The following is a 22,590-nucleotide window of genomic DNA, read 5'->3' on the forward strand; positions in this document are numbered from 1 at the left end:
TTACATGGAAGCTCTTCCAAGTTGTTTTTGCTGTGTTGTTATTTTTCAAGCAATTCATTTTAATTTATTCCAAAGTATAATTTGCAAAATGAAGATGGAGTCTAAAAGTAGCTTTCCTTTTCCATAGTCTCATAGTTGAGGAAGAAACCTTTAGTGATATCCTGAAGTTTTAACAGGTCTGTATGTTACTTTACTATTCAGGTCTTAGTTTTAATCTTACTTTAGGGAAAAATACTGCATCTTTCCTCAGGGAGGATACCTTTAGTTACTGGATTCACAACTTCAAAAGCTGAAGTAGGAATCTACATGGCTTGAGTAGGTGTCAAAGATATTCCACCTGAATGTGCCAGAGAGATTAAAATAATCCAGGTTTTGCAACATGGCGGTGATTCTCCAGCAGAGGCCAAAAGAATTCCCCTGAGATCACTGTAAACTTAGGAGTTCCATATTTATGAAGTGGGGATTTCATTGTTTCAAAGTCTGTACAAAATACACTACATACACAAACTCAAGGAGCTATTTGTGGAACCTTAGCTTTGCAGGAATTACAAACCTGACATTGTACTTTACTCGATAAGGACTTTGTCAGTGGATCCTGTAAGTGCTTTACTGGAAACTGAAAGCTAAATAATTTGGAAGGTCGGAAGACATGACAGCATGGCTCGAAATGGATGAGCTCTGTCTTTCAAACCCTTTTAGAAAACAGTCCAAAGAGACTTTCAAAACTATGTGGTAGTTCACAAACTCTTTCCTTAAGGAATATGTCTGGCTTATGACAGAAATATTTTCTTGTGTGCAAATCACTTTAGGTAGTAGTTTAATATAACAAAGAATTCTTTATTTGAAATAGAACTAAGAAACAAGTAGATTGTAGTGAGTCTCAGTTGCTTCTTAATGCTGTGATAAGTAGGCTTAACTGCCTCACTGTAGATAAAATTGTTCCGTGCCTTGAAGTAACTTGTGGCAGGCAAATGAGGATACTAGATTAATTGTACATCTGATCTTACCAGGCTGAGTTTGTTTAATTTGTATTTTAGGTTAATTCTTTTGTGTTTTATTTATAAGCATGTCCAGATGAAGAGGCTATTCTAGTTTATCTATCAGTTCTGCTCAGCAGTTTTTGTTAGCTGGTTTGTCTGGCTTTAAACCCGGTAAAAGGAGAAGCCTAAACATTCTCTTGAGTGTTCCGCAGTCTGATACCTTATAGAACTGCTGATGCCTTATGGAAGTGTATTGTACTAGCGTCATGGTTTATAATCATTTGCTGTTCTTTCTTTTTAATGTTAGGACGTCTGGCATGGCTTGTCTATTTTGTGGGTACTTTTGTGGGAGGACGATTAACGTATACTAGTACTGATGAACACGATGCCATGGATGGAGAATTATCCTGTCGGTAAGTATTGCTTGTTTTGACTTCTTTATTTTAATTTTTTAAAAATGACATTTAGTATCAGTAAATATTTTGAATTTAAATGTCTCAGTTTTTGTCTGGTTCTTGAATGGTGGGTGTCAAGGACTGTACTGACTTTCTGTGGATTGAGACCGTTCCACTGGCTTTGATCTTTCCTGATTCATCATCCTGAGTGGTGAAGGAGTCATTAAGGCTATAATTTCAAAACTATGTTTCAGAGGAAGGGATGAAGATTAAAGACAAGTATGTCTCTTACTATAAGCAGTGTTTAGATATGCCCGTGTAGCCACCTGCTTTCATTTGTGCGTTATGCTTGCATACAAGTGTTTAATTTAATTAGTTGTGAATTACGACTGTTATTTTCTGCACTACTTTCTTTACATTAGTGGTTGCAAGTGAAGACCTGCTGGTTAACCATTGAAAATTTAGACTTAGTTTTAGACTAGAGCTTGGAATACAAAAGAAGGATCTAGATTTAAAAATGTGTGTGCTAGAGTCATCTTTCTGCACATTTTAGGGCAAGAGGTGAGCTAGGGATTATTGTGGATGATGTATTCCTTGTGGCAAATGCTTCCTTAATCCTTATTTTCACTCCCAAGTATGTTTAAAAAGGTGTGAGTATTTGATCTTGTTATTTACGTCCACGACATAGCACATAAAAAAGAGCATGCAACTTAGAATTCGATAAAAAGCTTTACATTTTCTCCTTTGTTTCTTGCCTTCCTAATCTACCCTGGGGCTCTGTGGTGTTAGCAATCATCCACTAGGTTTTTATTAGAAGTGAGAGGTTTTAATATACAGGCTTACAGATGAAGTAGCTACTGACTTGGAATCCAGTGACTGTGTATTTCAGAAATGGTAAAAGGTGAGAATGATTTTTTGAATTGCTAGGAAATTAGGATTTCAAGGAATAGATAGCAGAAGAACAAGGGAAATTAAATAAAGGAGTATTCAGGTTTTTTAAAAAAAAGTATTAAATTTTCCTAGCTGAAATTGATTCTTTGAAATCAGTCCTGCTAATGTGGAGATACATACTAAATAAGGATTTAAGTCAGAAAATAAGTGTTTGTTCAGATGTTCTAGGAGAGACAGAAATGGGAAGAAGCGAGGTTGACAGTGCGTTATATACTGCATGTGTAAACTTATTTCTAAGTACAATAGTTTCCATTTCCAGGGAACTTGAACATCTCTAATCTTGCACTTGTAGTTTGAGACTCAGGCTTCTCAAATTTCTTTGTTTCTTTCATCGTGGAATTGATGCTGTAGAAAGAAAAAAAAACATTTTACAAACTCACCACAGTATAACATATGATTCTGAGAAATTTCAAGTGACAAAGTAATTAGAAAAACATTATGTTGATGTTTATGTTTATTAGTGGTCAGTTACCATAATTAGCATATAAACAAAACAAAATCCTAGAAGAAACTTAGGCAAACAAAAAATGGCTGATGGGTTCCTAAAGAAGTTAGCTGTGACAATATCATTTAATTTAAGAATTCTTCCTGAAAATGTTTTTTTTTCTGTCATTAAGAGTTTTTCAGCTGATATCTTTGATGGATGCCCAGTTACCACAGTCTAGTAATGAAAAAGTAGAACTGGCAATTCTGTGGTTCTTGGATCAGTTCCGTAAAACCTATGTCGGAGACCAGCTTCAGCACACCTCAAAGGTAAATATTTGCTGTAAACCACAACATTTGAGATGAAAAAGCCTGTGCAGAAATTCATCTGCCAATCTATCTTCCATATAAAAGCTTTTCAGCTTAGCTGGTGGTTGATCACCTAGATGGGGAGATAGATGGATCGGTAGATCACTTATTAGCGTGTTGTTCATCAGAGCAGGCTTCTTTTCGTGTATGCTTTTGAGTTTTGTCATGCAAGGAGTTAATATTTTTACATCTATGTTCGTTAAACAATTTTAGGTTACTTTGCATTTCAATTTTTTATTTCAAATACTTAGCAGAGTTCTACTATATTGTGTTATATTTCACAGCTGGGTACACAAGATTTATTCTTTTAATAGTTCTGTTCTTTTGCCAGTTACTCATTTATGTAGTTTCCACTGTATTTCTCACATTACTTGGCTTTTCAGCATTTTAAATAGGAAAGAGGGAAAAGTAAGATGCATTTTTGAAGAAGCAGCAGTGAATTCACCTTAACTGTAGGGGACAGTCATGATATAGATGTTATATGGAGAATGTCGGTAAGATGAGATCAATTGATCTTGAGAAAGAGTGAAAGAATTCTGTTGGAGCCCCAAGCAAATCTTTAGCAAGAATTGTGACAGTGACTAAGATTTGGTTTAACTGGCGTAGTACTCTGTCCTTGCTTTCTGTTGAACGATCCCAATCTCAAGAATTCTTTTATCCCTTCAGGTTTGAACTGTACTTCAACTTTATTGAATGGTTCCTCACTTAATATTAAAAATAAAGTTTTACACTATACTGAATTACTGTTTCATGAAAGCAATGTGTTCCTTTCAATTGTCAAAGCTGATTTGTTATTTTAAAATATAATACACTGCTCTAATGCTGAGTAACAGAATGTACACAGTAAAACTGTACTCACGCTCCTGGTATTTTCGTTAGCAAAACTTCTGTTGATGGCAATTCAAAGGCAACATGTCTGTCCATAGCTGTAATTCCTGGATTATTTTATCTTTCTGTCCAATTTTGAGGGTTTTGGTTTCACCTTATACTCTGACTGACTGTGGTGTGACTGTGTGGAGAAGCCCTACCAATGTGTAGTATGCTGTAACAGATTCTTACAGGAGATTGTATGCCCAAGCTTTTGAAGAGCATTTGGAACAGAAATAATTAACTTTTACTGAAAGGACATGGGAGAAGATTGTAGGATGAATTTAAGAAAATGATTTTATGTTTTGTTTTATTGTTTTGATTTTTCCCCCTACCCCAATAAGTGGCCGTGAATCAAATTGGTACTAGACTGTGTTCCGTATACTGCCTTTGCTTGTGACGTGTGTCTTGTGTGTAACCAGACTGGGGAAGTGGGAGTTTTGCAAGACTTTCATGGTGCATAGCAATTCAAAGGGTATTTCTAAATTCTAGCCCCAGTCTAGCAACTCCATAGTTCATTGCAAATGCATTTTCAAAGTGTTTTTTTTTTTAATGGTTTGATTACATTATCTACCCGTACAATTTAGTCTGCAGTCAAATTACACTTTTTTGTTTTGTCCTAGTAGGCCTGATGCAACAGCCTCTGCTTTGCGTTGGTAGAATCCTGTGACCCGTATCATGTTGTTTCACTAGATCTTATAACAAAAGCTGTGTGTAAAAGCATCTGAGCTCTCATTTTTGGTGTGGTGTTGGTTTTTTCAATTTTTAGTAAAACAAAACGAGGTATTTGTATATATTTTACAGTTAAGAGCAAGGCAGAAGGCAGCACTTGTATCATTCTTCTGTTTTATCTTGCTGTAGCAGCAAGCGTAGCAGCAGATGGCATTCTACCCTCACAGTTGTAAATCCTCTGATACTGTTTCTTGCTGGCAGCTCTCTACAAATATGCAATAAAAAGGCTCACACTTGGAAGCAGAAAAATCAGACATACATCAAATGACTAAGTTAATACACATTTATATAAATATTCAGGATTGCTTGAATTGTGTTATTTACAGAATGGATAATGAAAATTCTGCATACTTCAGCCATGTTGAAATGATTTTTGAGAATATTTCTCCATTTGATCAGATGCTTGCATACAGAAAACCAGACAATGGTTAGAGAAGGCTGATGTCGTAGTTCAGCCCCGATCGGACCAGACTACGCAGTCTCTCTCTCACTCCCCCCACCTTCCGAGAGAACAGGGAGAGAAAATATAAGGAAAAACGGCTCGAGGTTTGAGATAAGGACAGGGAGAAATCCTTAAAGTTACCGTCACGGGCAAAACAGACTCAACTTGGGGAAAACTATTCATTTATTACTACAAACAGCAGGATAATGAGACAGAGAACAAGATAACCTCCATCCACCCCTCCCTCTTCCCAAGCTTAACATTATCTCTACTACCTTCCCTCCCCGAGCGGCACAGGGGAAAAGAGGGAATGGGGGTTGCAGTCAGTTCATCATATGTTGTTTTATGCCGCTGCTTCATGGTCGGGGGAAGAACTCCTCACATTCCTCCCCTGCTCCAGCGTGGGGTCCCTCCCACGGGCCACAGTCCTTTGTGGAACTGCTCCGGCGTGGGTGATCTCTTCCACGGGTGCAGTCTCTCCAGAACAGCTGTCCCAGCGGGCCCTCCACGGGCCACAGCTGCCTTCAGGCATCCACCTCCCCCGGTGCGGGGTCCTTCACGGGCTCCAAGTGGATCTCTGCTCCTCCGTGGACCTCCATGGGCTGCAGGGGGACAACCTGCTCCACCATGGTCGTCACCACAGGCTGCAGGGGAATCTTGGCCAGGAGCCGCATTACTCCTCCCCCTCCTTCTGAACTGACCTTGGTGTCTGCAGCCGTTCCTCACAACAGGCTGGTAGGTGTCTCTCAGGATCTTTTTTACATCTCATTCACTTCTCATCTCCTCTCCACTTCTTGCAGCCGGGCTGGACCGAGTCGGGCCCAGTCGGCTGCCTGGCGGGAGGCCGGAGGGTAAGGCCTGCAAGGCCCATGAGGCCTGCGCCTCCCCCTCTGCGCCTCTGCCCCCGCTCAGCTTCTTCACATCTTCTCTTCTCTCTCTTTTTTTTTTCTGTTTTCCCATTCTTAAATACGTTATCGCAGAGGCGTTATCACGGGACATTCTGCTACCAATCGGCTCGGCCTTGGCCAGCAGCGGGTCCGCCCTAGGCCTGGCCAAGTCCCCTGAACAAAGGGGAGCGACTTCTAGCAGTTTCCTACAGAAGCTACCACCTTAGGCCCCCCCTCACTAAACAAAACCACGACAGCTGAACAGGCTAATGAAATTGTAGAACAGGTCATCTATATAAATATACAAATTTTGCTCACTAATTAACTCCTATTCTTAAGTATGTGCATATAATAAAAGCAGACTCATTATATAAAAAGAAAATTGGCTAGGTAAATTAATGCCGCCTTATTAAACAGTCCACTGGGGCTTGCCATCTGGCAAAACCTTGGAGATCTCTTCCATTCTACTGTAGTATACTTTTAGTACCATTACATTTCCAGTACAAAAATAATACATCAGGATACTGTCTTTTGGATCAGATAGACCTCTGCATTAATATATATATTCTATTTCTGTTGAGTACTAGACTGGATTCTCTGGTGCTGTACAGCTCTATTAATATCTATTTGTCTATCAATACGTATTTTGTTTTAATGCTGGTATGACTTAGCCTTCACAGAGTCATATTTTGTGGCATATTGCTGATTTGGATGCTGGCAGGGTAGCAGAAAATAAGTTAGGTGGAAAAGCCCTGCGCTGTGCTTGACTGAAATTGTAGTCTGAGCTTCTCTCTGTGGTAGCTCTGGCATTCCTGCAGTGTGCCACTGTTAGCCACTACTGTAAGCAGCGTAATATTGCCTTGAAATCTGATTCCTAACATCAGACACATGTTATTTATTAGAGAAAACATTGTTGGTTTTGCACACAAGAAAAATACAACATCTTTGTGGATGTAGTACTAGGAGTATTGTGTCAGGTGCTGGAATTTCTTACTCAGTTCTGCATGTTTGGTTAGTCCGGGCTTCGGCCGGAATAATGTGTCCCATTTTAGGCGCCACACTTCTGAGAAAATTGTAGACAAAGGGAGAGTAGGACAACACAAATAAGATGCAGAAGATACTGCTTTGGTTTAGTTTAGCAAATAGAATATTGGGGGTGGCACAAAGATCAAGGATGACAAGAGTTATTTAAGAAAAGCTGGTTTTGAGTGCCTGTCCTGGTTCTGACTGGAATAGAGTTAGTTTTCACTTGATCTGGGAGAGGAGCAGGAGCTGGTGGCCCCTGTGGCTGGGGACACAGCTGGGACAGGTTACTGATCAGCCAGCAGCTGGGACAGGTTACCCAAATGAGCCCCAGGGGCCTTCCATCCCATGGGACCCCTGCTCAGGGTATAAAGTGGGGGTGGTGCTGAGGGGAGGCTCCTGCTGCTGGGGAGGGAGCTGGGCACCAGGATCCACCATGAGCTCTGGTACTGTGTGTTACCTGCTGCAGTATTTTTTGTTATTGGGTTGGTTGGTTTGTTTTCCATCTCTGTTTTCTTTTCCTCTGTTGTTCTCTTAAGTGTTTGGGTTTTTTTTTGTGTTTTTTTTAATCTCACCCCATGAGTTTTGCCTTCTTCTCTTTCCCACTTCTCCTCTTTCCCACTTCTTCTCCCCATCCCACTGGAGGGTAGGGGGGAGTAAGAGACCGTGTAGCTTGCTCCTGAGCGGGGCTGAACTATGACAGTGCACTTCAAGGGAAAGCCAGGATGTAATTGGCTTAATTTGTAGCAATGAAGACATAGGGAAAACTTTTTAGCTATGCCAGTTACAGAGTACTGGTGGGTACTACCCAAGATGCTATGGGGGCTTTTGATTCATGTCCAGGTGTACTGAATTCTTTCTACCATAAAGTACAGAATAAACCAGAAGTCCTGCTGGTCTAATCCCGTGCTTCCTAATAAGTCTGTTATAAATGATCGTGATTGTTTGCTATGGCTTAGCCAGTGAAAAGTGTGCTGTGGGGGGAAATGAGCCCTCCTACTTGCATTGTATGTTGTGTTGTTCAACCATTGATAAGGAAGCTTTCTGCTATTTCAGGATTTTATTTTACCCTGTCAAGTTTCAAGTAACTCATTGCAGCCAATGAGCCACTCACTAAGAGTGACAGGAATTACAGTGTCTTTGAACATGGAGAGCTGGCAGAAGAGACTGACTCCTTTCCCAGCTCAAAACATGAGTTCACCCCTCATTTATCCGAACTAAGGAAGATCTCTTCTTAGTTATCCAGCCTCAGGTGGGACTTTAACAGGATAGCCTGCAGTTTAGAGATACTATCTGGTCATATCTCTGCTAAGTTGTGTAACTTTCCATGGCAAGTGGAAGAAATCAGTTGAGGGTGCTAAGAATGTATTTTAGCTGCCTTCTTATTGTGGGTTAGAGCAGCGTTGTCACTTAGGCAGCAGGTGCCTCCTGAGTTACATGCAAGTTCTTACCTGTTAGACCAGAGCTCGAGGTCAGCTCCTTCCACTTGGATGCTGCTTGTGTTGCTGCAGCGTGTGTTTGTTGACATGTATAATATTCAACATTTTTGCACTTGGGACACTAATTTAGACTAAACAAGGATATAAAGGCAAGATTTGTTAGCCAGGACCTTTTCCTGCTTCCAGACACATCAGAGACTTGTCCTTGGAAAGGAAAAAAGCAAGAAGAGGGGTCTGTAGCCTTCCCTAGAGTGGATCAAGCTGGGGATGTTCCCAGCTCCTCCCTGGGGGAGAGCCTGATCAGCAGCTGGTGGCACGGGTGGGCATTTGGCGCTCTGACTGTCCCTAATTGGTAAGGAGGGATTGCCAAGAGTGAATCAAGCTGTAACTTGTTCAATAAGTTTTGCTGATTAATACATCATAGGAAATTCAGCTTAGCTAAGTGAATTACTAAAATTGCTTGCATTAACATAGGAGTGTATCTTTAACTTAAAACAAGTTTAGCACTAATAATTTTAATAATCTGGAGTCCTGACGCTTGTAACAGTGTCCAGTTTTTCACATCTACAGAGCTCACAGTGCTTTTATAAAAAAGATGGGTTTGGTTGAAGGCTTGTCTCTTGAGGTATGATTAAAAGTTGTTCAATGTGTGCATGCAGAAATAAAGTTTGTTGTTGTTAGTTCCTTTGCATCTTGAGGTTTTTGGGGGAATGCTTTTAGTTGTTAAATACTTTGTGATTGAAAATAGAAGTATTTAGTGGAGAATCACAGTGGTTCTACAGGTGAGAAAGAAATTACATTTAAAATATTAATGTCCTTAGTAAGTGTTAAGTAGGGTTTAGAATTGGGGTATAGCCCTGTCTATCATTTAATTTATTTACAAAGTAATTTTTGTGGCATTGGGATTACGGATTTTATCTGAATGTCGCACTTGCCATGCTTACTTTCCACAGCGTGTGGCGCTATTTACCTGGAGTTCTCCCTTCGGTTTTCTGTTGCCTTTCCTGAAACACAGAGGTCAAAACTGGAAGCTATTTGTGTTAGATAAGGGTAGCATGGCGAAAACATTAGTAATCACAAGTGTTTGAGCTACGCTCTTTAGCAAAGCCTGATTACAGATTATTTCTGGAGTTCTGTTTTCAGCTTTTATAAGCAGAGCAATTTTTAAGAAATCTCACATATGATCTTAACCAGTGTAGTTATGCTTGCAAGGAGAGTGTTTGTTTTGTGTATTAAAAATAATTGATTGGTTAAAATGCATTTAGGTAAACTCTTTTGCTCCATTGTGAAGCACTTAATGGTTCCCTGTTCTGCTCTTTCTAATCAAACCGTAGCCCTGCATGTGTTTAGAGAAGCCTGGAGGGAATTTTAACCTGTACCAGGTTTGAGGGATACCTCCCAAAGTGAAGATCACTGGCAACAGGGAGTTCCAGCAAGCTGTGCTTTTTTTCTGCCCCAGCCTTAAGGAAAAATGATAGGGACTCAAGGTAGGAACGTAGGAGATAGAATTCCAGCTCTTCTGTTTCTGGGAAAGAGCCCCGTGTACCAATGAAGAGACAGAGCTGTCAGCTTCTGCAGGTGCATGGGTTGAGTAACCTGGGGAATCGGGTCTGTTCTTCAGTCTGGGGCAGGTGGGAGTGAAGAAGGAAGCAGGAATACTGGTTGATATTTCATGAAGAGCCTTTACAAGTGCAAGTTGAAGCATGATTATAAAGTGGGCTGGGGGGATGCAAATGGGATTTCTTATTGTACCCTGCATGTATTTTGTTTGCTTACGTGGTCAATATGAAGAAGTTACTGTATTAACATTTAGGGTTGCATCTATGTATTTTTAAAGCTTTTAAATTATAGACTTGACATATGAGGTATGGCTGCATTATGATTAAAAAATATCAGGAGGGTTTAGAATTTAGGCTACAGTGTGTTTAGAGGGGAGGAAAGATATAATTTCCTTGCTATATGGTGTTTGCAGTAGCTGAAAGCAAAAAATGCATGTAAGCAGCTATCATCAAACCACTGAACAGGCTTGTCTTCTAATGTGTAATGTGTGTTCTGTTGGCTTACATTATTTTGATATTTCTTTAGTATACGTGTATTTCTTTGGTTGCATTGCCTACAGACAAAGAAGCATGGTCTAGCAAAAAAACCCCAACCAATCAAAAAAAAAAACATAGTTGTGCAGAATGTGACTACTTTTTATTCTGCACAGCGTTAGACCCAGGGATCTGCGGCAATCCCACTGACTTCAGTGGGCGTCTTTGCAAGTAAAGGTGTTGCTCTGTGTGTGTCTCATAAAAAGATTCTTGGTCCTAATGTCTTCGTGATTAATGATATCTTAACACTTATGAGTGATTATCCTTTTCTGAGCTGTAAAATATATATACTGTTTTATTTCATTACAGTGAGGTGAAGATCCCAACGCTGACAGGTGCTGGATATTAGCAGGCAGTTTTGAAATTGTTCTGTGCACTAGAAATTAGATCTCATTTTAATTCAGCTTTTCCAAACTGGTAAATGAGGTTAATGCCATACATATTCAGCTGATGTGGATGAAGAAATTGATATAAAGTAGATCAACATAGCTACAGGGCTACTTTAATTTATAGATAAAGAGGCAGTGATAAATGAAAGTAATGTAGTAGTGGTCACTGAACTCCTCAGCCATCAGGGATTCGATAGTGTTAGCTGCTCATTAAAGGCATTGTTGGGGTACATCAAATAGAAATTTGAAAAGAAATAGCCAACTAACCCTTAATTATCAAAACATAGAAAATACTAATTATGCCTTAATTAGCTTTTCTTTTAATGTACTGAAATTGTTACTTTTTGTGTAGCACAAATGGATAGTTATATCAACAATAAATAGGTTGTTTTAATAACTTTCTTTTACCTCTGGGAAAACCACACTCCAATTTTTAATATGCAATAATGCTTCTCTCTAGCCTGTAGGAGATGAAAATTATTAAGTAGCTTTATTTTTTGAAGATTTTACAACAGCTTTGGGAAGAATTATTTCACCGTGCATCAATTATTTTTAATTGAACTGAATATTTTTCAGATTGCATGAAATGCCTCTCATTTAAGTTTAACATTTAGAGTTTGTTAAGGAAGCATCATAGTGAGAATTGGGTACAACTTACTTCTGTGGCATGTTCTAGGAAAAGTAAAGAACGATTATTTGAAAAGAAAAATGTTGTCACTGGTGGCGTTCACCTCACTGGACCCAATCTCATTTTTACTCTGTTTCATAGCTACCACACTGTTCTCATCCAATCTCTGTGCAGTTCATACTGCATTTTCTTCCAGTACCTCAAGGGGGCCTACAAGAAAGATGGGGAGAGGCTGTTCAGTAGGGCCTGTTGTGATAGGACAAGGAGTAATGGTTTTAAAATAGAGGGAGGTAGATTTAGATTAGATATTAAGAAAACATTTTTTACAATGAGGGTTGTAGAACACTGGAACAGGTTGCCCAGAGAGGTCGTGGAAGCCCCATCCCTGGAAACGTTCAAGGCCAGGCTGGATGAGGCTCTGAGCAACCTGATCTAGTCAGGGATGTCCCTGTTCCTTGCAGGGGGGTTGGACTAGATGACCTTTGAAGGTCCCTTCCAACCCAAACCATTCTATGATTCTATACAGGAAAGAAAGTAGGGAATGACCTCCGTGGGGCTTGGATCCAGCTGGTACTCATGAAAAGCTTCCAGAGCTGTTGCAAAATTATTTTCCTTTTGAGGCAACATGTAGCCTTCCCTCAGTGGTTATATGTGCAGGAGAGGAATGTCACAAGCAAAACTGGGTTGTTTTTTTTTTTTTTTTTATCAAACAGATAAAACATTTATCTGTTCTTTCCAGATAAATTGTGGGAGGGAAACACTACATAGTGCTGGTCATAAAAGCTTCCAAATTCCTGTAACAGTCCATGCTGAATTAAACAGAATATAGTTGCAGGTACGGAAAGCAAAATAAGTAGATATTATCGTGGTGGGTGATCAAAGTATTGCACGATTTTTCCGAAGTTGTAGAAATGATACATCCTAGGAAATCTTATTAATGACTTTTTGGTAAACTTTTTCTTCTAAACATTTGTAGGTTTAAAATAGAGCAAGTGAAATATTATGCTTACCTACAGAACTTAAGAGGTTACAAGGTACCAACTTAAATTTCAAAGAGACTCCAAGCATTGTACATACTCTTATCATTCAGCATGCTCAAAATGCTGGGAAAGGTAAGACTGAAATGGACAAATGCAATTGTATCATTTGACAAGTAATTTCCTGGTAATTTTGCTCATACCTTTAAGGAAAAATCTTGTTTCCAAAGCTTTAAAGAACAAAAATGAGATGAAAGCATTTAAAACATTTATTGTTTCTTGGGCTAAATGTCTATCTTCAAGCGTGGAGACAACCACAAAACTAGACAAATCTGTAGCTCAAACTTTTAAGCGTAGGATCTTTTTGTGGGATTGGAGTTGCTAGTTTGGCTTGCAGCAGCTTGGTGTTCTGCATTCAAGTTGTTTTTGGACAAAAGAATTTGCAGTGTGTTTTTTGTTGTAACCCTCAGAATGAAATGTTGCTTCATATATATGTGAGTTACTTCGGTTCTCCTCTCTTTGAGGCTTTGACTTCTCAACTGACCTAGTGATTTATAGCAAGTTTAGGAGCTAGAGAAAATTTACTGAAGTGAATGTTACTCAGACAGATATCTTTTCATGTCTGCTATCGTAGTTCCTATCCTGCCATGAGCAAAAAGAACTTTCAGCAAGTATTCCTGAACTAATATCTGAATGTATTTAATTGCCTAAAGATTGGGCAAGCTAAATTAGTTGTGCCATTGCTTATAAGAGTGTATAGTTACTTTGAATTTTGGATTGTGGCTTGCACTGACAACCATCTTGCTTCATATGAAAAATAATTTAATTTTCTTTGAAGAAATCTAATACCTATTAGATTCTTTAAGTGCCTATTCTTTAACTGCTTTTAGAGATTTCTGTATTGAATTTCTCCATTACTGGGAAATACATTGAAGAACCTATCAGGACATAATGACAAACTATAAGAACTTTGCAGAGTCATAAATGTTGGTTTTCTCATCAAGTTAAGTTGTAAAGTACTTTCATTTTACATATCCTCAATTTTGTCATTTTTTGCTTGGTTGTTTTTGCAGGGATTGATACGTTTTTCTTTTTGGACTATACAGCACTTTATTTGCTTGGGGAATTTTTGCTTTGCTTTCTCTTTTCCCAAATTTTGTGTGTTATGCTCCTAGTCTTTCCCCTTTTCTTGCAGTGCTGTTTAAAATCTTTAAATCCTTAAATTAGTCTTTTTATTCTTTTAAGTGCAGTTTATTTGTTGTTCAGTTACCTACACCTTTATGTTACTAACTACTTATCTTCTGGCTCGTTGCTCATGACGACTAAAACGTGCGTGAATCTTTATATAGATATTATTTAATCACTTGTTTGCAATTAAAGCGCTGGTTTAAGTAAAGTGTTGTGCTATTTTATTTTAGAATTTTATAACACAAATCAGGCAGTCTTAAAAATAAATAATTAGCATAGTTCAGTTCTGCACTTGGCTGTAAGTGAGCTTTATTTTGTAGCTGCTAATAAAGGCACATTATCATGTTCAAGCATTGCAATTATCATTGAAATGTGTATGTCCATTAACTGCAACATTAGGCTGAGGATATAATTACTGTCTAGAGCAAATATCTTTGTGAAGTTACATCTATGATGCTATTAAGCTATAAGCAGTATTTGTAAACTAATATTTAAATGGTTCAGAATTGATGCCATCACTTGCGGACTTAAAAACTAATCCTACTTCCACTCCAAATTATTGACTTCTTAAGTGTTTGGCAAATATATTATTGGGTTATTTGGATGTGAGTGTACTGTGTGATTTGAGAGAGACTACTATTTTTCTAATAGCGGGTGCCCAGAATAAATTGAACTGGTGGCAGGAGAAGTGAGTTGTTGATGCTGATAAAACAGTGGTACAGTACGTCACAAAATGCTGCAAATATTAATTTTTCTTGTAGTAGAATTGAATTTCAGGCAATTTAGTATAGCAATTTAACTACAAAAATATTGCATGCTAGGAAGAGAACAAGGAAAATACTTTTCTAATAATGTTACAAGTATGTTTTAACGAGGAATGAGATTGAGGCTGTTCATTGATTTGCTTTCTGAAAATTTCTAGTATTTATGCAGACAGAAAAACTTGAGATTTCCTGCAGTTAGGTGGATAGCTCATTTGCAAAATGAGGCCATGTCACCTGTAAGTAATTCCACACACGTGGAGATGTTTGGATCTATAATGAAATGCCCTTTTTTTTCCCCGCATTTTGTTTTTATATGCAAAATAGGCATGTTAGTAGTTGATTTTTAAGTATTTGCATCAACAAATTTTCTGTTCTATTCCCTCGGTATGTGAGAGATAGCCATTACTTTGTTTAATTTGCTTACCTATTTCAGAAATTGAGATTTAGGGAATTCTGGTGGGGGGGATTGGATATGTGTTAAACAGAGTCAATCTTACAGTATTTTTCATCATATTTTGAATGCAAGCGTATTTAAATTCTTTCTAGCACAGAGGAACTATTACATTGCTTACTGATTTTTATCTGACATAGCCTAGTATAATTCCTTTTTCTATTTTACAGAAGTAGTTTCAAATTTTGCTTTCACATATGTCTGCTTTTGGGTTTACCTGCCTCTGCTGTGTCTTTGGCTGTACTCGGTTGAAATAACACTACTTATGTTTTCTGTCGATGTCACTAAACACTTCTTTGTATTTATTGTATTGTTTTTATTTATTATATTGATTATGTTCCTTGTTTAATAATTCAGTTATCGTTTCACCTCAAGCAGGTTTTCTTTTCTGAGTGACTGCTAGCTGCTGGACCTTTCCACTTGTGCAAGAAGGATTAAACAGCAGACAAGGCATCTTGGGGGCAGGGGGTGAAAACTTGTGACTTACTAATCTAAAATATATTGGTTTTGTTGCTGTATGTTGGCCTTATATCATAATGATTTTAGTAGCTTAATGAATTAATTTTCCAGACCTTGCAGTAAGTAAATTAACCGTAAGAGTTCAGAGCAGACTACAGCAATTTTTATGACTCAAGTTAAACTTAATTATGAAATTCATTATTGCATATTTGTGTAATTCAGAGAGGAAAAAAATATGTGAAGTAGCACATAAATACATCTGTCAAAAAAGAACAAAACAGTAAAATCCTAGGATGTCAGATTACTGTTGTTGGTACTGGTTGAATTATACGTCGTTCATTTTGGGTACTGTGTTCATATCCGCACTGGTCAGCAATGCTAAAAGGTGTTTTATTTGATTTTAGCTGTTTAGCATCTCCTTCAAAATTACTTAAGAACTTAATTTAGTTACCAGCATCTCGTATATTACTAGAGTCCTCCAGATTTTCCTTTAGAATAGTGGTGTCATTTTAGATTTATCTGGGGAATATGTATTTGCAAAGCAATATTCTTGAATAGGAACTGTTTTAGAGCACTAACTTAACTTCATTTTAAAGTTGACTTGTTGTTTGGTTGGGTTTTTTTGTTTTTTTTCCCTGAGAAAATATTTAACCCAGGTAATGATCTTTCCAGGTAACTTTATGCACTGACATTTCCTATTCTTACACGTGAAACAAATGTGATAGTCGAGTAGATAAAGTACAGAATTCAGCTCTTCGTGACTTCAAGGTCAGTTGGTTTTGACCTTACAAAAAAAGTGTGGTTTCTGACCAGCATTAAACGTTGCACATAAACTGTCGGTCTCTTGGAGTATTTTCTGCTTATAGGCACAAGTGCTAGTATAGCATAATCCAGAATTGCAAAGAACATTGTTTCTTCTTTTACCTTTTCCTCTCATATCAGTACTGCTGTTTTTTTATTAAAAAGGACTGGATGGTTTGCATGCCTATTATGGTGGTTTATTAGTATTTTTTTCCATGTTTTTTAGACTTAGGTACAAGTATTCGTATGGAATGATCAGTGTTGACCTGATCCTTTAAAAATGAAGATGACAAATGTTTGTGGAGCAGCACGTACAGAAAATTTTGCCTCTCTTCATGAGGCTATTGTCACCTAACCATCCAGTCTAACCAGCAATACATCACTTCCAGTCCAGAAGAGAGAAAGTCAATGGAGCTGAATTGCTAAGGACTGTTTCCTGCACGGCAGCAGTAGTTGTATCAGGATATAGTATAAGAAACCTTTTGGGGTTTGAGATATAAATGAGGCTTCAGCTGCTTCCTCTATTTTGCAGTTCCTTTGATCTGGAAACTTTCCAGGTTGATGAAGTCATCACATTTCTGAATCAAGTTTTTCTGTTTGGACTGCCCTTGGCTTCATATGCCTTGTGAAAATGGCCTGGTATGCTGTCTGAGATTAGCATCGTAGAGGAAACATCCACATCATTGTAAAATGCCTGGTGATGGATTAAGTGAAAGGTTTCCTCTGAGGCAGATGAGGTGTCATACCTGTCTCCTTTTTGCATCTGTATGAAAACAACTTTACTAAGAAAGGTTTGCACAGAAGTCTCTGCAGAAACTATAGTGAATGAAGATGTTCCAGGCAAAGTTGGATTTAGTGAAAGTTGTTTGCAAATTAGAAAAAAAAAAGAGTTGAACCATGAGGTATTTCTTGGTGTCTCTGCTGTTGATCCTAGGGGATTTCAGCTTGCTCCTGCCATATTCCATTAATGCAGTTATGGACAGTCCAGTTTTTTCTTTATCATGTGTTATTTACCTACCTTGTGTGTACTGTTACTAACATCAAATAAATGAAACTGCAGACATGACGAGGTCCAGAATTTACATCCATGTTTCCAAATGCTTTCAGCAGTGTTGCTTCCTGATGACTAGAATGATTTACTAGTCATGAACTGTAAGATGGATATTTGCTAGACCTTTAATGGTACGCAGAGCAGTCTTTCAGAGCTTTAAAATTCCCCTGAGTTGGAAGTATTTTTGTATTGGCCTGCGTAACAGTAGACAGTCTTATGCTTCAAGTTTGTTGAAGAGATCTAAGGACACTGAAGGAAAAAAAAACAGTTGTTAATTCCTAATAGGAATAGGAGACAATGACTAAACTTGTTTGATAGTTGGTGATCAGATGATGAGTAATTCTGTGCAGAGGAATTTTGCTTTCTCAGTTGAGGTTCATGCTATAATTGGAGAATCTCTGTGACAGAAAGGTTTAACTTAATTTTAATTTTTCTGGCTACTGCACTTAGTCCCTCTTCTGATTACACGGTGGACACATGAAATCCCCAAAACATACTTTTCTAAGAGAATGGACTTCTTGGGCTAAGAACACATGAAACCAGCAGTTCAAAATATCTGTCCAAACATCAATTAAGTGCAGGTTCCTTCATACAGCAGTGGGATCTTTCATTTCAGTCAGATGCTTTGGTGAGTTTCTCGTTAGTTACTGTCTTAAGCTTTACTTTTTCTGTACTAAGCAGAGGGAGTGCAGAAACTGAATTTCTTCTGCTCCTGTCATTAAAAGTAATCAATGAAATGATGAGGAAAAGAAAAGTGGAGATCGCTGTGGAGAAATTGTGACTTTGGAAAGTCACATTAGAAATACTTACTGAGATTCAACAGCGGAGTCATTCACTAAAAGAGTAGGATAGGGGTGGGGATTTTTTCTCCACAGCCTTAACTGTCATAAAAGTGGGAGTGAAAGGAAGATGTTGAGTCTTTAAGTCAGACTGTTTTCTTAGTGATAATTTTAAGTGCTGAAAATGTGTAGAGTGATTATTCATTACAACTATTTCTTTTTTGTAAGATGATTAAGTATGTATTGAGAACAGACCTTTCCTTCAGCAAATTTATTTCCTTACAAACAGGTAGGAAAAATTTTAGCAGTTTTGAGAAATTTATTCATCTTTCTGCAAGTTACTGTTTAAGCCTTGTATTCTATTCAGTCAACCTTGTAAGTTCAGAAACTAAGACAACCAGTGTTATCGGAAGTTTCTGTATTGGCGCTCTTGGTATGAAAGTGAGATATTGCATGTCCTTGAAACTTTGGAACAAAAATTACAGACGAAAGTTTACATAACTTAGAAATTGAAAGACTGAGACAGTTAAATGGAGTTGATACGAGAGTGTTTTAGCCCAACAACATTCTGAAACTGTTCAGAAATAGTTTGGTGAAGGTGGGCAGACTGCCTGGGTGATGAAATTTTATCTTTTTTTTTTTTTTTGCCCCTTTTCCACTACATATCTAGATCATCTGCACTTTCATCTCATTTTATTGTACCATTAGGAAAAGCTGTATGTATATTGCTGTATGTAGCTTTTTGAATCAGAGGGAGATTTATTAACATTCCATCCTTCAAATTATTGTGGATTATGATCATTGGAAATTCAAACAGAGTGAAGTGAGAATGGCCAGTTGCTTCTCTGAATTCTCGCCTAATACTAATGATTTCATTCTTCTGCTAATCAGGTATTTCTGAACATTATGAAGTCATTTGCCCTGTGTCAATCACTTTTGAAATTCATTGATAAGTGATAAATGCCGCTAATTTCCTCAACATCATCATCTTTTAGACAAGTTACAGAAAGTATGATGGTAGTCTTCATCATATGAGAGAATTGGCTTTGCAACTGACTTCAGTTTAGGCAGCCTTTCTGTGTAAGTGGTTTTTGAGTGTCTTGGTACTGTGGCGGAGTTTAGGATAGTACCAGGACTGCTTTGTAAAGCTGCCAGTACTCTTTGAAGCCAAGGAGAAAGGGTGTTCTCCTAAACAACTGGGATTTAAATCAAGTTCATATTTTGCAAAGTAAATAGACTCAGAGAGACACTTTATGATTTGTATTTATTAGTACCTGTGGTAATCCTTTTAGAAGTAGAGAGTTTTAATTGTGCGTGTTGTGAAATCCAGCATTTTCTTTATAAATAAACAATTAGCATCTGCTGGGAAAGATGTTGTATGTCTTACAACTGGAAAGTCAGCAGAGGGAGCACAAGTTAACAAACAGGATTGTATTCTGTGTGACGGGCTGGTGGTGGTAATGGTTCTGGTGAGCAAGCAGTGAATAATCAAATACTTGTTTGTTTGTGTTCTATAAAGATTTAATCACAGTAATGCTTTTATACTGCCAGCTTGAGTACACTTTAAATGGTAAACTACGTGACGTTATTTCTAGAGGCATATAGAACTGATCTGTGACATGTAGGGGTGTTTCTATCGCAAACCTTGGGTTACTCTTAGCAGTTGATTACGAGGCAGTTTGGCTTTGTTCTAGTTTGCCTCTTGCTTTCTTCATTTACCAATAAGCCAGCACCTTGTGCAAATTTATCCATTCTGTTCATCTCCGAGGGCTAGGGGAAAGGACGCAGGTGGATGGAGGATGCTTGGTCTTCAGCGTCTTCATCTATCAGTTGGTGGCATGAAGCTTCCTTCTTGCCTTGACACTACTTTGGCCCAAAACAAGTAAGAGAATACTTTTGAGAAAACATGTTTCATTTTTAAGCATACTTAAGCCTAATAGTTATGACAAGTTTTTTAAAATCTGTGCATTTGAGACACTATTAATAATTCATGCATGTTTCATTAAAAAAAGAACAAACTGTCTGTAAGATCATTAAATTCTTACTTCGCTAAGATCTTCAAAGTTTAGATGACCTAAAATGGTACATTGCTGGGGTTGTAATATATTGCTTGAAAAAAAAAAATACCCTGTGATTCAGTTTTGATTCTGACAGTACTCAAAAGGATTTGTTATGTCTTACAGACCTTTCTGCAAACTACTAATGGGATGATCACAATATATCAGTTTTATAATAGTGAGCTATTAAAGGCAAACATAAAGCAGTCTGAAGCCCATAAGTGCTGCCAACAGCTCCTGCTTTAATGAATTCCCTTTTAGATGTCCATTAAATGCTCATGGCAAATGTACTCATAATGGAAATGGCAAATCTAAATGGGTAGATATGAATAATCCATGGAGTTTAAATTCTGTTTATGATCATCTTCACATTTAGTTTTCAAGACAACGCAGTTTAGTTTTCATTACAGTTTGGAATAAAGAGGACAGGGAGTAATTGATTGCTTCAAGCAGATTAAAATCAATGGGTTGCTTTTCAAAGAACCTGTTCAATGCAGTAATTTCAACTTTAAACATTGATTTAGGAAACTCAACACAAAATGTTTTGTGCCGTGTGGACTTTTATGTGGAAAGACTAATACTAATTTTATTTCTATATATCTATATAGAAATATATAGAGGTTGTTATCAGTATGTGCATGAGTAAATAGTGATCTATATTAAGTAATTTTGATATTACTGCACTCATATAATGAATCAATGAGATTCCCATCATCATTGTGATACTGTTTGTAACCCATTAGCACACAGAAATTACAGCCCATCATACATCATTACTGTGATTGAGGCTTTATTACCATATTCTCAAATTGCTTGCTTGCTATAAAACTAAATAGACACCAGACAACTATAGGTAGACGATAGACCGTGCATTATTGTACTGGAATAATGAAGGATTATTGTAGCATAATGGGGCACAACTTATGAGGAAAATAAACTTGGCAGCAAAGGAGAACTTGAGTGTTTTTAATGTTTGTTGTTACTGCTTTAAAGGTCAAATATATTTGTTATGATCGAGTTACTGTTTCCTTATTTCATGAATCATACCCTTTTCATATTTCAAATAGACCTTCTTTTATATTCAAGCATTTAAAACCTGGGAAATGCACTGCAACATTCCACTCCAGAGACAGATGGGCAGCTTTTGAAGTACTAGCGTGGTTGAGGAGGTGGTGGGGTGGGTGATAGGGCATCCATAGCCATGCACGCTTATATTGTGTTGTCCTGAAAAGGAACAGGGAAGAAAAAGTGCATCAACAGACATCAGCTGTCAAGAAGTGACTACGTTCTCCAGGCAGATGCAGTGTATACATTAGGAATTTTAGGAGCTGTAGTAAAAAAAAAAAATGCATGATATCTTGATCTTAGGAGAAACACACAGAATTTGGGAATTTAACAATCCCTTGTGATAGGACTGAGGGCTTTACTGTACAATGCCAGGACTTGCAGGATACGCTCAAGGTGTTAATTTCTCGAGCTACAAGAAAAGTAATTTCTACTTTAATTTTCTAAACTTCAGAGTGAATTTAGACCCATAGGTCACCCCATGTTAATCCCAAAGACTCAGTGGAGACAGAATGACAGCTCCAAAAGCAGTTTTGCATTGTTCTCTTGGAGGTACCTCAAGCTCGCTCACGTACCCACTCTCCCACATCTGTTCCCACGTTCCTTCTCACGCCTTTCTCTCCACACTTACTCACGCTCACTTTTTCTCCTGCGCCTTTCAAAAGGATTTCCATCTTTGATATGTCTCTTCAGTTGAATTTGAAGTGACATTTGAAATAACTCATTCATAATCCTAAAGCGCTTTTTCTCATGTAGAATCCATTGCAGGATCTGTTCTGGCTAGGCCAGGTAGGCACTGTTTAGTTGAGGAGTAATGGAAACATTCAGAGTTTCTGAATTGGTTCCAGGTTACTACAGTGATCAATTACTTGTGTGTCAGTAGGACCTACAAGCTTTGGTTATGGTCAGGTACCAAACTATTAGTGTACATTTGGAGAAGGTATGTCGAAATCTTTGTTGTTAAAGAGGGAAAGTATAAATAGCCTTTTAACTTCCTGCATTTCTCCATGTGTTGCTGTCCTGTAAACAAATAATTTATTCTCACCAGAATGGTTTATGGCAGTACCTGTGCTGTTAGAGTCCTACAGGTAGAGCGTGTGTGTGTTCTACGTACGGTGTATGTTCTCACACCCCATTCTCTGTCATCCCCACTGTGTGAGTATGACTGTAAAGGCTCTCAACTCTAAGTTATTTTTTAATAACAAAGCATTTCTTCATGTATTCTTTCAGTTCCACCTCTGGCCTTTCGTATCATTAAGGTGTTCCAGCTTGGTCACCTCTCTTAAACTGACGGACCAACTGAAGGCAGTTTTTGTCTGCCTGTTCTGTGGGAGGCATATCCCTTTAAATACAAGTGCATTTTCTTTACTACTCTTAAGA

General features: G+C 37.9%; 1 protein-coding gene across 2 annotated transcripts in view; it reads left to right on the top strand.

Moving 5' to 3' along the window:
* RANBP17 (RAN binding protein 17) overlaps positions 1–22,590 on the top strand; it is a 156,160-nt gene that overhangs the window by 23,840 nt on the left and 109,730 nt on the right. For both annotated transcript variants that reach the window (XM_086758784.1, XM_086758785.1), the window contains exons 13-14: positions 1,288–1,393; positions 2,944–3,079. In XM_086758784.1, the coding sequence (XP_086614910.1) occupies positions 1,288–1,393; positions 2,944–3,079 (242 nt within the window). The remainder of the gene's footprint in view (positions 1–1,287; positions 1,394–2,943; positions 3,080–22,590) is intronic.

Source organism: Chlamydotis macqueenii, chromosome 14 (genome assembly GCF_036417535.1).
Source record: "Chlamydotis macqueenii isolate bChlMac1 chromosome 14, bChlMac1.mat, whole genome shotgun sequence".
Lineage (NCBI taxonomy): Eukaryota > Metazoa > Chordata > Aves > Otidiformes > Otididae > Chlamydotis > Chlamydotis macqueenii.